Genomic DNA, 16,252 nt, shown 5'->3' with positions numbered 1-16,252 from the left:
AAAAAATTCAAATATGGCCTAACTACAAACTCGTAACATAAAATCTGTTTCTCGACTTGTTGATGTGGGCTTATGAATCTTGTGGTTGCCCTAATTCAGAAGAATGACCACACACAATGAAACAAGACAGAAACAAAAATCTTCTCTGCGTGATACACATGTTTAACTTGCAACATATCACCGACCAGAAAAATAAAAAAGAATATCGATCCCACCACTTTTATCATTGTTCTTTTAGATGGATAACATTTCATATAAAATATGAAAGATCTTTTATTTTTTATGTGGCGCCTGTCGCGACGAAGAAATGTGGCTACCAGCAAGAAAGTGAAGATAATTTACGTGGACGTTGATCTTTTGCTTTTTGCACCGACACCATTGCACTATAAAATCCCACTACTTTCTTCAACAGTTTCGCCGCATCAATAAAAAACAAGACAGTAGCTGGATCGAAGAATTACAAGTCTCTGTGTAACTGCTGCAAATTAAGAAGATTGTCGAAGATGCACCAACCTCCAGGCCCTCCGCCACCGCATGACCACGGACCACCGCACCACGGGCCACCTCACCATGGTCCGCCGCCACCTGGCGGCCCTCCAGGTCCCGGCCCTCACGGCCATGGACCTCCAGGCGGTCCAGGTCACCATGGACCTCCAGGCGGTCCGGGAGGACCAGGGCATCACGGCCACGGGTGTGGAGGTGGACCGGGTGGTCGCTGCTAAGTGCTAACTAATGATCTTGACCAAGAACTTTCTGGTGTACTACTTGTGGTTTAATATGTGCTAATCATGTTTTCTAGTTAATTAGTTTACTAATCATGTTCAAGATCACCACCAGACTAGCTCAGCTCAGCTGGAGAGGATCATGTATCTGTCCGTAATGGTACTATGTTGAATATGCTGCGTATTATGATATCAATAAAATGCAGCTCCATATTAAAATAATACATTTGATCATTCTTAATGAATTGATTGGATTATACTGATAGGTAAAAATTACTCGAAACAATTTGATGCACTAAGAATATCCACTCGTATTTGAGGAGAGAAATTTACATGCAATCAAATAATAAGAAGATGATATTTCAACCCTAAGATGTGCCTATTATATATTTTAACTTGCTCATATAACATTGCATGAATAGTTTGATATAACGTCAATTTCGCAGCTTAGTGGCATGGCATGTAAGTTCTTTTCATGTTACTCAAAGTTCAACTCCAATTTCGGTTTCGAACTGCTTCTATAGAAAGCATTTTCTTTTTATTTGAACAAACCTTAATATCTATAATAAGGAATAGAAGAATGAGTTAAGTTTCATAATCGACTTACAATAATGTAATTCAAATTCGCATTTGACGAGAATCGAACCTAAAATCTATACTTACAATTAAAGAATAATACCATTAAGCCGTAATATTAAGTGTAGCTTCTATCGAAAGCATTGGAAATAAATTCTTTCCGGATCCCTTTCACCTAATCCCATCATCAAACAATCCGGACCCTTGAAATTTGATCTAACGGTTAAAGTTATTATAACTTTTATAGTGGGTCTATGTTTTTAGCCGTTGATCAAATTTTAATGACCCATATTATTTGATGAGGATGATTAAATGGAAGGGATTCGGAGATAATTCATTTCCGAAAGCATTAACCTTTAACAAACACTTATATGATAAAAAACACTTTCAAGTATTTTTGACTAACCAAATCGGTTTCGCGTAAATGAGCCATTCGGGCGCCCAAATTTTAATATCTTTAAATTAACAATTATATTGACTTGGACTTTGTTCTCTCTCTATCGACCTAGTCCCAAAAAGGCCTAAATAAAAAAGAGCCCAAAACAATGAAGCCCAAATCATATCATCCCAAAATAGGGCCCAGTCCAGTTAAAAGACAAAAGCACCAACAAAACACAGAAGTGAAAGAAAAGAGACGAAGTTCCGCTATTCGCACACCGCCCAGAAACCCCTCGATAAACCCCTCTCTCTCTCTCTCTCTCTCTCTCTCTCAACTCCGAACAGTGCTTCCGACTCTGGGCTCTGCCCTTGGAGCGTTATAGGTAACGGTCCTTTCTCTGCTTCGCATCTTTCACTTACGAATATGTGTATATTTTTGTGTAGTTATATTCAAACCCTGCTGCAAGATTTTCAAAATCTGGAAACAAATTTAATTCTTTGTAACTTAGTGGAAATCGAGAGCATCGACAATTTGTTTCTTTTCGGGTTTTGGTTGGAACCCATTTCATTTCAGTGGCTTAATTAGTGTTAAATTGCATTCAAAGTTTAAACCTTGTTGCCAGATTTCCAAAATTTGAACGAAGTTTTAATTTTTGTGTTACTTTGAGAAAACTAACATGACCAACTTGTTCCTGTATCGAATTTAGTTGGAATCCACTTGATTTAAGTGAATTAGTTAGTGTTTTAGTGAAGTAATAGATTTTTTGAAATAGCAGATTTGGTAGGATGGATGACAGTCTGTACGATGAGTTTGGGAATTACATAGGCCCGGAAATCGAGTCTGATCAAGAGAGTGATAGAGAGGACGAGGATGAGGAGCTGCCCGATAGGCAAGAGGATAGGGATGCATCGGACGGCGATGATGCAGCTGCTGGTCCCAATGGGTGGCTGACTGCCTCCAATGATGTCGATATGGACAACCAGGTTGTCCTTGCTGAGGATAAAAAGTATTATCCAACCGCGGAAGAGGTCTACGGTGAAGATGTTGAGACATTGGTTATGGATGAAGATGCACAGCCTCTGGAACAACCCATTATTAAGCCTGTTAGGAATGTCAAGTTTGAGGTTGGTGTCAAGGATTCTTCCACCTATGTGTCGAACCAGTTCCTTTTGGGACTTATGTCGAACCCTTCTCTGGTTAGGAATGTAGCACTTGTGGGGCACTTGCAGCACGGGAAGACAGTGTTCATGGATATGTTGGTGGAGCAGACTCACCATATGTCTACTTTTGATTCAAATAGCGATAAGCACATGAGGTACACAGATACAAGGATTGATGAACAAGAGAGGAGGATATCCATTAAGACAGTTCCTATGTCCCTTGTACTTGAGGATAGCAAGTGTAAATCGTATTTGTGCAACATCATGGATACACCTGGTCATGTCAATTTCTCTGATGAAATGACTGCAGCCCTTAGGCTTGCCGATGGTGTTGTCTTGATTGTGGATGCTGCCGAAGGAATGATGGTGAGCAACTCATCTTTTGTTTCATTGAATAATGAATATGCAATATGATGTTGTGCCCCTTGTTATACTTGATATTGTCATGTATCACTGCCTCATCTGTAGAAGAATGTCAGAATGGGTATGATATTCCCCTTGCTTAGAAAATTTTATGATTTTGATTGGCAGGTAAATACCGAGAGGGCTATACGCCATGCAATCCAAGAGCGCCTACCAATTGTGGTTGTAATCAACAAGGTAAGATTTCCTCTTATTTCAGGGCTTCTTTATTTCTCATGAACCCATTAATTATATTGTCATTAGTACCAACATGAATTTTCATGTCAAAGGTTGACAGATTGATAACTGAACTCAAATTGCCCCCAAGAGATGCGTACTTCAAGATAAGGCATACTTTGGACGTCATTAATACCAACATAACTGTGGCCTCATCAACTGCTGGCAGTGTACAAATTATTGACCCTGTTGCAGGAAATGTTTGCTTTGCAAGTGCTACCGCAGGATGGTCATTCACATTGCAATCGTTTGCAAAGCTATATCTTAAACTCCATGGGGCTGATAATACAGATGTAGATAAGTTTGCCTCTCGTCTTTGGGGAGATATGTACTATCATCCAGATGACAGGAGTTTTAGGAAAAAACCCCCTGCCAGTGGAGGCGAAAGGTCATTTGTCGAGTTTGTGCTCGAACCCCTGTATAAAATTTATAGCCAGGTGATTGGGGAACATAAAAAGAGTGTGGAGGCAACTCTTGCTGAATTTGGTGTCACCCTCAGCAATGCAGCTTACAAGTTGAATGTTAGACCTCTGCTGAGGTTGGCTTGTAGCTCAGTTTTTGGATATGCCTCAGGCTTTACTGATATGCTGGTTCAACATATTCCTTCTCCTAAAGGTGCCGCAACAAGGAAAGTAGACCATATATATACTGGACCAAAAGACTCTTTGATTTACAAGGCGATGAAAGATTGTGATCCTGATGGTCCTTTGATGGTCAATGTGACAAAATTGTATCCCAAGTCCGACTGTAGTGTGTTTGATGCATTTGGTAGGGTTTATAGTGGCAAGATTCAGACAGGGCAGACTGTACGGGTATTGGGAGAAGGCTATTCACCAGAGGATGAGGAGGACATGACAGTAAAAGAGGTGACTAAGTTATGGCTTTATCAAGCTCGAGACAGGATACCAATAGCCGAGGCTCCTCCTGGTACTTGGGTTCTTATTGAAGGTGTGGATGCTTCTATAATGAAAACTGCCACCATCTGTAATGAATATTACGACGAGGATGTGTACATCTTCCGTCCTCTTCAGTTCAATACTCTGCCAGTTGTGAAAACAGCAACTGAGCCACTAAATCCAAGTGAGCTGCCAAAGATGGTGGAGGGACTAAGAAAGATAAGCAAGAGTTATCCTCTTGCAATCACTAAAGTTGAGGAGTCTGGGGAGCACACGATATTAGGTACTGGAGAACTCTACTTGGATTCAATAATGAAGGATCTTAGAGAGTTATATTCGGAAGTAGAAGTCAAGGTAATTGATTGCTCCAAGTTCTCATCCTCTCTTCACAGTTTTTTCTTTCAACGCAATTTTTCCACCTCTCAGGGATGTCAAGAATTTTTTTTTTCTTGATGGATATGCGTTTGTTTGTAGGTTGCGGATCCTGTTGTTTCATTTTGTGAAACAGTGGTGGAGTCATCGTCAATGAAATGTTTTGCTGAAACACCCAATAAGAAGAATAAAATAACTATGGTAAGAAGCAACCTAATTTTCAGAAATTTTATGTGATTCAGTTTTTTAATTATGACGTGCTAAAAACCTTTGTCCTTTTGTAGATTGCAGAGCCATTGGAGAGAGGACTTGCTGAGGACATTGAGAATGGTGTTGTAAGCATTGATTGGTCTCGGAAGGATATTGGCAATTTTTTCCAGACTAGATATGAGTGGGATGTTCTTGCTGCACGGTCCATATGGGCATTTGGCCCTGATAAGCAGGTAATACACCTGCTACAGGCAGCACGTTGTTTTGTTTACGAAGTGTTTTTGCTGTCCTTGGTTCTGTTTTAATCCCAATATAGTATAAACATAACTTCATCTAGCCCCGCCCCAACCAGCGGATAGCAAATCACATTGCGAAATCAAAACATAGCTTTATATATCCTCTATATGACTTTCTTTTATTCATCTCTCCCTCCCTCTGCCTTTCTTCAAATTTTAGCTATACGTTCCAGACCTAGTGCTTTTGTTTGACAAAAAGGTATATTTGCAGGGACCTAACATTCTATTAGATGACACACTTTCCACTGAAGTCGACAAAAGCTTGCTGAATGCTGTGAAGGATTCAATTGTTCAAGGGTATTTTATTTGAATTCTTGTCCTTTTCCCCTATTTGTTGTTTCAGTTTACTGCTCACTATAATGTTATTTTGCCCAGGTTTCAGTGGGGTGCTCGAGAAGGACCCCTTTGTGATGAACCAATCAGAAATGTAAAGTTCAAAATTGTGGATGCAAGGATTGCCCAAGAGCCACTGCATCGTGGATCTGGCCAGATCATTCCCACATCTCGACGTGTGGCCTATTCATCTTTCCTGATGGCAACACCACGTCTTATGGAGCCAGTATATTATGTGGAGGTGAATCCTTGCTCCTTCACTTAACACATAATGAGATTGATTTTCAATAAGGGTTGTATACAAGTCCTCAGGAACTTAGATTGCTTTATGAATGAATCCCCTCACTTCAATGAGTGGCTCTGCACTTTGATTTTCTAATTTATGTCTGATGCTGTTGTTTCAGATACAAACACCTATCGACTGTATTTCTGCGATCTACACTGTTCTATCTCGCAGGCGTGGACACGTTACAGCTGATGTTCCTCAACCTGGGACCCCTGCTTATATCGTCAAGGTTTGTTGGATTAACTTTATTTTTGTAGGGTTTCAATTGCATTATACTGGTCTTGGTTTTTATCATGGGAGTGCAGACTGTGCAGTCATACTATTGATTTCATTTATTTTTCTCGTCCATTGAATTTCAGGCGTTCTTACCGGTGATCGAATCTTTTGGCTTTGAAACTGATTTGAGGTACCATACCCAAGGACAGGCTTTCTGCCTCTCTGTGTTCGATCACTGGGCTATAGTCCCTGGGGATCCACTTGATAAGAGCATCGTTCTGCGACCCCTTGAACCTGCCCCGATTCAGCATCTGGCCCGTGAGTTTATGGTCAAGACAAGACGTAGAAAGGTAAAACATTCCGTCTGCTCTCTCTTCCACTTTTGGTACCTCGAGAATAGTTTGACTCACGTGCTAAATTTTTTCCAAAGTATGCGCTGCTGCCTCGTTACATGGCTGAGTTTTGCTTTGTTGAATTTTGCAGGGAATGAGCGAGGATGTGAGCATAAACAAATTCTTCGACGAGGCTATGATGGTGGAGCTGGCTCAGCAGGCAGCTGATCTTCATCTGCAAATGATATGATTGTGGCGGGGGCTTCACAATACCTTGTCCACATGTCCAAAGTTGAGGAACGAAATTGTACGCGATTTTATTTGGATGAAAACCGGTAGAAGTAGTTGTAGCGCTGAGCTTACAAGTTACAATTTTGAATGCAAGAGTAAATTTAGCTGTTGTAACTTTTTGATGTCCAACACCCTTGCGACCGTTGTGTCCTATATTCGTCAAATCCTTCCTAACTTCATAGAAAAATTGGTCTGAGAATTTCTAAATTGTAATGTTATCTGATGATACTGTTCTCTCTAATTTATACATGTTTTATCCCGTTTTTCTACGAAAGAGACTTGTTTACGCCGTCATGTGTTTTAAACTAATTATGCATTGTTACGTGTTTTCACGTTTACGAATAACAATGTGTGACTAACTTAGAGAACTGACATTGTCATCAAGATCTTCCATTTCCACGATTTTGACTTTTCTCTTTCACTCCATTTAATTTAATAATTTATTTGGTAAACCTGGGGCTTTCTTAGACAAGACGTCCCCAGGAAAGCCCCGATCTTTGAATCTCAGGCCTTCCTCCTTCAAATTTCAACACAAATCCGAAATCCTTATTATTTTACTCTTTATGATTTTATACAGAGATTTCTTTACAAATTTCGATACCGGATCTCACAGAGGCAATCCCAAAACCCTAACCCTAGCTTCGTCCCCATTTTCCCCTCTGCACAAACAGAGATTTGATCGGAAAAATCAGGTAAAATTAGGGGTTTTATACATTTTTCCATTCTTTGCAGCCACTGAATTTTCCGTGCATTAAAGATTCCATCTTTATGGATCCACCATTTTTTTCTGTAAGTATGGTTACTGTATAATCTGAGCATTTCTGTGGAGCAATATTTTGGGATCAGATACAAAATGCGATCCGAAACCCTAACACTAGCTCCAGCTCTCAATTTTTTCCCAAATCTCAAACCCCCACACAAAACCCTAGCTTTCCACCAAATTTCAGTCCTAATCATCACCTTCCTCGCCTATGCTTCCTTCCATGCCTCCAGAAAGTCCCCAAGCATTGTCAAGAGCGTGCTTGGGCCCACAGTTCAGGCCAATTCGAGCTCCGTCGACACGGGGTGGGCTCCCTTTGATGGTCCCCGGGGCACCCACCGGCTAGGAGAGCTTGATCTTGCGTTTCTTTCCGCGTATTCGATTGGAATGTACTTTGCAGGGCATGTCGGTGATCGGATTGATTTGAGGTTGTTTCTTGTGTTTGGAATGATGTGTAGTGGCATTTTAACGATATTTTTCGGGTTAGGATATTGGTTTGATGTTCATGTATTGGGGTACTTTATGGCGGTTCAACTTCTTTGTGGATTGGTTCAGTCGATTGGGTGGCCCTGTGTGGTGGCTATAGTGGGAAACTGGTTTGAGAAAGGGAAGAGGGGGTTGATCATGGGGGTCTGGAGCTCGCATACCTCGGTTGGAAACATCATTGGGTCGGTTGTGGCATCTGGGGTCTTGGAATTCGGATGGGGTTGGTCCTTTGTGGTGCCCGGGGTTTTGGTGATTTTGGTTGGGATTGTGGTGTTTTTGTTTCTTCCTGTGTGTCCAGAAGACTTGGGGTTTGAGTCTCCGGTGAAGGAGATTCAGATGAATGTGGAAGTTAATGGCGTGGAGAATTTGGAGGAGAAAGTAGAATCAGAGGAAGCAGGGCTTCTTGGATCAGAGACTGCAGATTTTGGAACAGAGAATGCAGATGCCGATGCAGACACAGGTTCTTTGGCTGCAGTTGGGTTTCTAGAGGCATGGAGGTTACCAGGTGTGGCGCCATTTGCTTTCTGCCTCTTCTTTTCGAAGCTTGTGTCTTACACTTTCCTTTATTGGTTGCCCTTTTACATAAGGCACACAGGTACTTCCTCAGTTTAGATTTGTATACATGATTGCAATTGAATTCTTGGGATAGTCTTGTGATTATTGTAGGGTTCATGCAGTCATGCTTCAGTTTTAAGCGACCACCTTCATTAATCTTGTTGTATTCATTGTGAGTTTTGTTAAACCTTGCAGCTGTTGCCGGCATGCATTTGTCACACAAAACTGCCGGGAACCTTTCAGCCATATTCGATATTGGAGGAGTCTTTGGTGGAATTTTAGCAGGATTGATATCTGATATGCTTGAAGCTCGAGCTGTAACCTCAATGGTGTTTTTGTTACTTTCGGTTCCAGCCCTTGTTCTCTACCGGCTTTATGGAAGCCTATCGATGGTCGCCAACATTGTTTTGATGTTTCTTTCGGGATTGCTGGTGAATGGCCCTTACTCACTCATCACAACAGCCGTTGCTGCTGATCTTGGTACGCAGACCACGATCAAAGGAAATTCCCGAGCATTAGCCACTGTAACTGCAATCATAGACGGAACAGGTTCTGTTGGGGCAGCTCTTGGCCCGCTTTTGGCCGGGTATATCTCCACGACGGGGTGGAACAACGTGTTTGTTATGCTGATTCTTGCTATTTTCTGTGCAACTTTGTTTTTGATTCGGATTGCGAGAACCGAGATTAAAGGGAAATTGAATGAGGGAAAATGGTCTTTATATAGCCGCATAGGAGGCACACAGTGATTGAGATTTTCTAATTTCTTGTCATACCACAAAGTAAGTAGATTTTAGGCAGATCCATTTCTCTACGTCTTTTGTATCTCATTGTTTTGTTCGACATTCATTATTCTTCTTTTTTTTTTTTTTTTTTTTTTTGGTCAAACGATAAATTTTGTTAGATTAGATGTTTGATTAGCTACTCGGTATTTCAGTGTTAGACATACTCCACAGCAGAATAGGATTGCATAGAGACTAAATAGGACCTTGCTCGAGAAAGTTCATTGCGTGCTATCTCAAGCTAAGCTGCCAAGGAAATTTTGGGCAGAAGCTTTGAGCTATGCATGTCATGTGCTTAATCGACTACCATCGGTAGCATTGGAGGGCATAACGCCCATTGAAGTGTGGTCTAGAGAACCAACTCGGGACTACAATAAGCTACGAGTGTTTGGATGCAATGCCTACTTTCATGTGAAGGAAAACAAACTGGATCTATGAGCCAAGAAAGCTGTCTTTATGGGACTCAATAGTGGTGTGAAAGGCTGCAGACTTTGGTGTCCCGAGTTGAACAAGATTATAGTAAGTAGAGATGTGACATTCGATGAAAGTCACATGAAATTGAAGGAAGATGTTCAGATGGTGGAGTTTGGGGAACAAGTAATTGTGAATTCACAGCCAAGTAAGGAAGCTGTGGAAGAAGAAAGGCAAGGTGATCAACTTGAACATGAAGAGAGTGATCACGAAGAAGAAACACCATCAGAAGAACTAAAGAAACAAGATGATTGCATAGCCAAAAGGAAGGGAAAAAGGGACATCCTTACCTGCGAGATATAAAGATTGTATGGCCTGCATGGTATATGCATTGCCAGTAATGGAGGCTGAAATTCCTACTAATTTTGAAGAAGCAGTAAATAGTGAAGAAGAGAGTAAATGGCATGATGCAATGGACGATGAAATGTTCTACCTTCACAAGAATAAGACTTGGGAATTGGTGGAGTTGCCTAGAGGAAGGAAAGCAATTGGTTGCAAGCTTAGAAAATCTCTTTATGGTTTAAAGCATCAACCTTGAATCGGTACAACTAGACGTGAAGACTGCATTACTTCATGGTAATTTGGATGAAGAGATATATATGAGACAACTTGAGAGGTATCAAGTGAAGGGCAAAGAAAGATTAGTTTGTAAGCTCAGAAAATCTCTTTATGGTTTAAAACAGTTGCCCAGGCAGTGGTATTTAAAATTTGACAAGTTTATGAAGGGTCAAGACTACGTTATGATCATTGTGTTTACCACAAGAAGTTGAAAGATGGTTCGTTCGTGTACTTGTTAATCTATGTGGATGACATGCTCATAGCCTCAAGCAATATTTTAAAGATAGAAGGGTTGAGGGAGCAAATGAGAAGGGAGTTCGAAATGAAGGATTTCGGTGAAGCTAAGAAAATATTGGGAATGAAGATCACAAGGGATAGACAAAAAGGTTTGGTGTGGTTGTCTCAAAAGCAATATCTTGAGAAGTTGTTAAAAAAGTTTGGAGTAACAAAGGACACTAAGCCTGTAGGAACTTCATTATCTGCTCACTTCAAGTTGAACAGTCAACAATGTCCCAAAACTAATGAAGAAAAGATGAAGATGGATGGTATTCCATATGCTAATTTGGTTGGAGGATTAATATATGCTTTGGTGTGTATTCGTGCTGATATAGCACATGCAGCGGGAATTGTTAATAGATTCATTAAGTCAAAAAGGTATCTGTTAAAGTGTAATTAACCCGACCTAGTTTAATTCATGAACTCAACTCGGTTATCCCATTATCTTAATAACCATCCAAACCATGAATGAGATATTGTTGGATCATCATCCAAGAACTGATTCAGATGATTCCCATCGTTAAATAGATTTTCCCTGGTGCAACCTAAAAGCATTGTTGAGAACCAATGGAAGAAAATACGTTTAACAGCGGAACCATATATGTGAGGCCAGTTGGTTTGACATGAAAACAAAAGGTGAAATTGTCCACTTAAAAGTCACACATTATTGTTTAAGAAATATGTCAGTGCATTCATTTTTCTTAAGATAACGTCGAATCATGGCCGGCTAAGACCTCATTTTCAAAGATCTCCTCTTGTAAATCAAATGTAATTTTGCTCGAAGGTAAATCTTTGTAATAACCCATTTTGTTACCACGTCATGATATTGTGATTAGAACCGAGGGATGGATGCATAAGTTTCACAAGTGGAATAAGACTGGCAGGCAGAAGGTTAATCGAGAGATTAAGAAGTGGCGCAAACCTGGGGAGGGTTGGCTCAAATGTAACTTTGATGGGGCTTGGAATCAGAATGGTCCCCGGCCGCCGAGGGGGGGGGGGGGTGGGGTTGGGGGGCCAAGAGGGAGGGGGAGGGATTCGGGATTGTGATATGAAATCATTTGGGGGACTTCATGGCAGCGGCGCAGGTCCCATTGTGAGACCAGCCTCTGCAATTTACACGGAGTTCTTGGCTGCACGTCAGGTGGTGTTGCTGGTACATCATTGTTGGCCGGAGGTTTGTCAAATTATTTTTGAAGGTGATGCTAGCTTGGTGATGGCTGCTTTGAAGGGACAAGGGGATGATTCTTCCCCCTTAGGGCCTATAGTCAACGATTTGCGGTGTTTTCTTGCAGGATTGTCGAACTCGATGGTCAGTCATGTTCAGCGAGAAGGAAACATGGCAGCGCATCCACTTGCTCGGATGGGCCTTAGTAGTCCTTAGGAGGTGGTGTGGTTTGAGGAGCCATCAGATTTGATACAGGACATTTTAGTTGAGAAGGGTTTCTAATTTTGTTTGGTTATTGTTCATGTGAGGATAGGCTTCTAGTTTGTACGGGACGCTCTTTTCTTTAGATCAGGTTGAAAGCCTCGTCAAGATTTTTATTGAGGCCTATTGAGCACACTATCCTCAATATGTACGTATTCTTTGTTGCTTAATAAATATTGTACTTTCTTTCAAAAAAAAAAAAAAAAAAAAAAAAAAGGTAGGCCACCCTTTCTAGAAAATCAAATACAATTCATTAGTAAATGCAAACTCCCAGGTAGGGAAATTAACTGATAATAGTTTATTAAATGTACTGAAATTTCTCTTATATATTATTACAAAGAACGAAAACATAGTTTATTCATCTTCATGAGTATGTGAAGTTCCAGTTTCGAATATCGTGAACGATAAGTTCGATACTGAATTATTTTTTCATTTGATTTTTTAATAGAATTATAGCATTAGTAGGTTAGATAGTTAGTAATTATGTCTCACCTTTTAATTATATAATACCATTGTATATAAAATATCTAAATAAATAAACACCGGCAAGGAAGACTGATGAGCGAGTCAAATTTGCATCACTCAGTCATTTACCTGGAATCCACTTGCTACTTAATTACATATTAAACATCATTCAGCATGTGAGGGAGACTTTGTTTTCTTTTGGGGTTCGTCCCTTATCTCCAAAATTTGCTCACCACCACTGGTTTTGTTTGCCCATTTTCTAGGGAAGAAAAGGCCACTGGAGGGAGACTTGACTTGAGATGACTACTCTAGTAGAGAACACCATAGCTAAGGACATCCCGCTATAGATCCAAAGGAAAACACTAGTTTTGTTTGCCCATTTTCTAGGGAAGAAAAGGGCACTAGAGGGAGATTTGAGGTGACTGCTCTAGTAGAGAACGCCATAGATAAGGACATCCCGCTATAGATCCAAAGGAAAGGGCAGACTAAGTGATGGTGATGCTTATCACCCAATCTATCACTTTTAGATGAGTTTCAGTATTGCTAGTTAGTTAATCAGCAAAAGGTGGATCTCTAATGGGATGTCCTTAGCTATGGCGTTCTCTTGTAGAGCAGTCACCTCAAGTCTCCCTCTAGTGACCTTTTCTTCCCTAGAAAATTCAAATGGGCAAACAAAATCAGTGGTGGTGAGCAGATTTTGGAGATAAAGGACGAACACCAAAAGAAATCAAAGTCTCCCTCACATGCTGAATGATGTTTAATATAAGGAGACTTTGAATGCGGTTCCTAACTATGAATATTCTTTGATTGAAACCTTGTTGGTTTTCAACTTTTAATTGAAGTCCTTGAAATTATGGTAATAATTTATTTCTATGTATGCTACTGTATTTTTTAAATTGAAAAATGAAATTTATAGTTGTTTATATTAGTGAGATTTTAAATAAAAAAATCATAATTTGTGGGATTAAAAATATTAAAATATTAAATATTTAAAAATGAGTACATTTTAAGATTAAAATTTTGAAAAAATTACATGAATGAGTACATATAAGATTAAAAAATTGCAAAACATTTTTTAAAAAAGCTAATGAGTATAAACTTATTCTAATTTTATTTATTTATTTTGGAAATGTTTTGAATGGCAAATTAGTTAGACGTTTAATAAAGGTGTAAGTATTAAAATTCTAAATTAATTATTAATTTTTTAAAAAAAATTATGTAACTGACATGTAAATTCATTATTACTTTAATGCTAGGAACTTGGATCAAAATTTGAAAACTAATAAGGTTTTAGTCAATGAGCATTAGTAACTAGGGACCAGATACTAATTTTTCCCCTAATATATAACTAAGTAGCAAGCGGATTCCAGGTAAATGACTGAGTGATGCAAATTTGACTCTCTGATCAGTTTTGCTTTCTGGTGTTTATTTATTTAGATTTTTTTATACAATAGGTATTATATAATTAAAGGGTGGACAAATAATTACTAATTATCTAACCCACTAATACTATAATTCTATTAACAAATAAAATGAAAGAATAATTCAGTATCGAACTCATCATTCAAGATATTCGAAAATAGAACTTCACATACTAATGAAGATGAATAAACTATTTTTTTTGTTATTATAATAATATATAAGAGAAATTTCAGTACATTTAATTCACTATTATTAATTAATTTCCCTAAATGATATCTGGGTGTTAGCATTTACTAATGAGTTGTATTTAACATTCTAGAGAGGGTGGCCTACCTTTGGTAAAGAAGAGTCGCGCACTGTTTGGAAACCGACGTGTTTGTTCAGTAAACAAAGCAACTTATCTTCATTAGACACAACCCAATTGAAATGGTACTTTGATATTATTTCCTCTTAAAAACTAACTTGGAGGATAACTTGAAAAATTAAATACAATCTTTAAGTCTCATCATGTATGCTATCTTCAGTTCTCCAACACTGATATATTTTTTTTCTTTTAGGAGAAGAAAGACAATGAGTTGATGATCAAGGGTTTTTTTTTTTTCTTTTAAATCTAATTGTCTTTCTTCTCCTAAAAGAAAAAAAAAATATCAGTGTTGGAGAACTGAAGATAGCATACATGGTGAGATTTAATGATTGTATTTAATTTTTCAAGTTATCCTCCAAGTTAGTTTTTAAGAGGAAATAATATCAAAGTACCATTTCAATTGGGTTGTGTCTAATGAAGATAAGTTGCTTTGTTTACTGGACAAACACGTCGGTTTCCAAACAGCGCGCTACATACGAGCAGTAGCAACTGCTTTATATAACCCACTAGCCTTTATGCACGCGTACATGCTCATGCAGAAGATATTTTTTGAATTACGGAGTGTTACGCGTGACTTACATATTTTAAATGTATTTACATGAGTAAATTGACAAAAGGAAAGTCAAATATTTGAAGTAAATGAATAATCTTAAATCATGCTAGAAGAAACCTTTTATAAACCAATTAAAGCAACTGAATCCACATAATAAAATCGATCTCTATTGAATTTATATTAAGAATAGAGAAAATAATATTTAGTAAACAATTGATTGAATCACATTATTGCTATCCCATTGTGAGACTAAGTCCACCCTCTCTCCCTTTGTATAGATAATATCATTTGTTCAAAAAAAAAAAAAATCATTTGACAACTAATTTAGTCACATTATTATCTGTGTGCGAAAGACCTTTTTTTATAATCGGCATTACACACCTCTTAAAATATTTTGAACGTGTTTAAAAATAGAGAAAATAATATTTAATGAACAACTGATTAAATAATATTATTGCTAGTCTATTATGAGATACCAATTACTAAAAAAAAACTGCACAAAAAAATTAATTATTAAAAAACACTGTTAAAATGACAAAAATACTCCTGCCACATTTGAGGCATTATTTTGGGTTGCTTTTTAAAATTTTTTGTTTGAGAGACATTTTTGTCCAATTATTTTTAATGAAGCTTGTGACACCAAAAAACACTATTTATTAGGCCACTGACTTCATATATAAAGACAAGAATAGTTCAAATCAACAAGTCCACTTGAATTGAGGATAATCCTGGCAAACTTCTAGTCATAAAATTCACACGCAATGCTAGTGCAGTGGAACAGAGCTTGGCCGTTGAAAAATCAGCAGCAGCTCTTGCTGCTCATCAATCATAGATAGACACGTGTTTAAGTAATCATAAATTGGACACATGTCCATCTACGATTGGTGAGCAGCAAGAGCTGTTGCTGATTTTTTCAGTAGCCAAATTCTGTCCAGTGCAGTGTTAGCTATTATATTACAGTAGAAGTTAGGGTACGTAGCCACATCACCAAAAGTTGGAATACTCTTCTTATATATTGAGTTTGAGTCTCCTCTTGACCATTCAAATTAATTTAAAGTAGATTATTATTAGAAAGAAATTATTCACCAATTTGGTCCGCTTGCAATTAATGGTTTATTTTTTATTTTTAGTTTTACTACACTTAATGTTACGACACTAAGTTAGACTTTAAAGGGAGAGAAGTTGGAACCCAAAAATCAGTGGTTTGACAAAAAAACTCTCCACCACTTATGGTTGCAACCAGCAGTTAACAACTGTGTGAAACATTTCTTCTTCATTTATCTTATGTAATTGCTATGCCTCAATTGAAACGAATATTAAACTACGGGCAAACATATATAGTTACTAAATGAGTATTGAGAGGAAAAAATATGTGTTTATTCGTAACCAATTTTAGTTGAATCTCACCTCTGTGCAACAGGAAAAAATA

At 38.4% G+C, this 16,252-nt stretch overlaps 2 protein-coding genes across 3 annotated transcripts; both read left to right on the top strand.

The window, feature by feature from the left end:
• The first annotated feature begins 1,902 nt into the window (after positions 1–1,902).
• On the top strand, positions 1,903–6,977 carry LOC125469680 (110 kDa U5 small nuclear ribonucleoprotein component CLO-like). Its single transcript, XM_048567338.1, has 11 exons — positions 1,903–2,059; positions 2,453–3,203; positions 3,369–3,437; positions 3,530–4,726; positions 4,847–4,945; positions 5,029–5,187; positions 5,462–5,547; positions 5,626–5,824; positions 5,988–6,098; positions 6,229–6,435; positions 6,569–6,977. The coding sequence occupies exons 2-11, from the start codon at positions 2,463–2,465 to the stop codon at positions 6,665–6,667; spliced, it is 2,967 nt and encodes a 988-aa protein (XP_048423295.1). The 5' UTR covers positions 1,903–2,059; positions 2,453–2,462; the 3' UTR covers positions 6,668–6,977.
• Positions 6,978–7,102: 125 nt separating this feature from the next.
• On the top strand, positions 7,103–9,369 carry LOC103949143 (putative glycerol-3-phosphate transporter 5). Of its 2 annotated transcripts, none has more exons than XM_018647940.2 (2): positions 7,103–8,459; positions 8,705–9,369. In XM_018647940.2, the coding sequence occupies exons 1-2, from the start codon at positions 7,562–7,564 to the stop codon at positions 9,253–9,255; spliced, it is 1,449 nt and encodes a 482-aa protein (XP_018503456.2). In that variant the 5' UTR covers positions 7,103–7,561; the 3' UTR covers positions 9,256–9,369. The 2 variants fall into 2 exon arrangements, with proteins under 2 accessions (XP_018503456.2, XP_009358520.2); XM_009360245.3 differs by having other exon boundaries at positions 7,110–8,549.
• The last annotated feature ends 6,883 nt before the right edge of the window (positions 9,370–16,252 follow it).

The sequence above is a fragment of a genome, unplaced genomic scaffold (genome assembly GCF_019419815.1).
Source record: "Pyrus x bretschneideri cultivar Hongxiangsu unplaced genomic scaffold, Pyrus_bretschneideri_v1 Contig44, whole genome shotgun sequence".
In the NCBI taxonomy this organism is placed as follows: domain Eukaryota; kingdom Viridiplantae; phylum Streptophyta; class Magnoliopsida; order Rosales; family Rosaceae; genus Pyrus; species Pyrus x bretschneideri.
The sequence above is the reverse complement of the archived record's forward strand: the minus strand, read 5'-3'. Positions and strand labels throughout refer to the sequence as shown.

Coding starts and splice junctions, on each gene's coding strand:
- LOC125469680 (XM_048567338.1), top strand. CDS start 2,463: ATGGATGACAGTCTGTACGATGAGTTTGGGAATTACATAGGCCCGGAA. Junction 3,438..3,529: donor TTGTGGTTGTAATCAACAAG/GTAAGATTTCCT, acceptor TTCATGTCAAAG/GTTGACAGATTGATAACTGA. Junction 4,946..5,028: donor AGAAGAATAAAATAACTATG/GTAAGAAGCAAC, acceptor GTCCTTTTGTAG/ATTGCAGAGCCATTGGAGAG.
- LOC103949143 (XM_009360245.3), top strand. CDS start 7,562: ATGCGATCCGAAACCCTAACACTAGCTCCAGCTCTCAATTTTTTCCCA. Junction 8,550..8,704: donor CTTTTACATAAGGCACACAG/GTACTTCCTCAG, acceptor TAAACCTTGCAG/CTGTTGCCGGCATGCATTTG.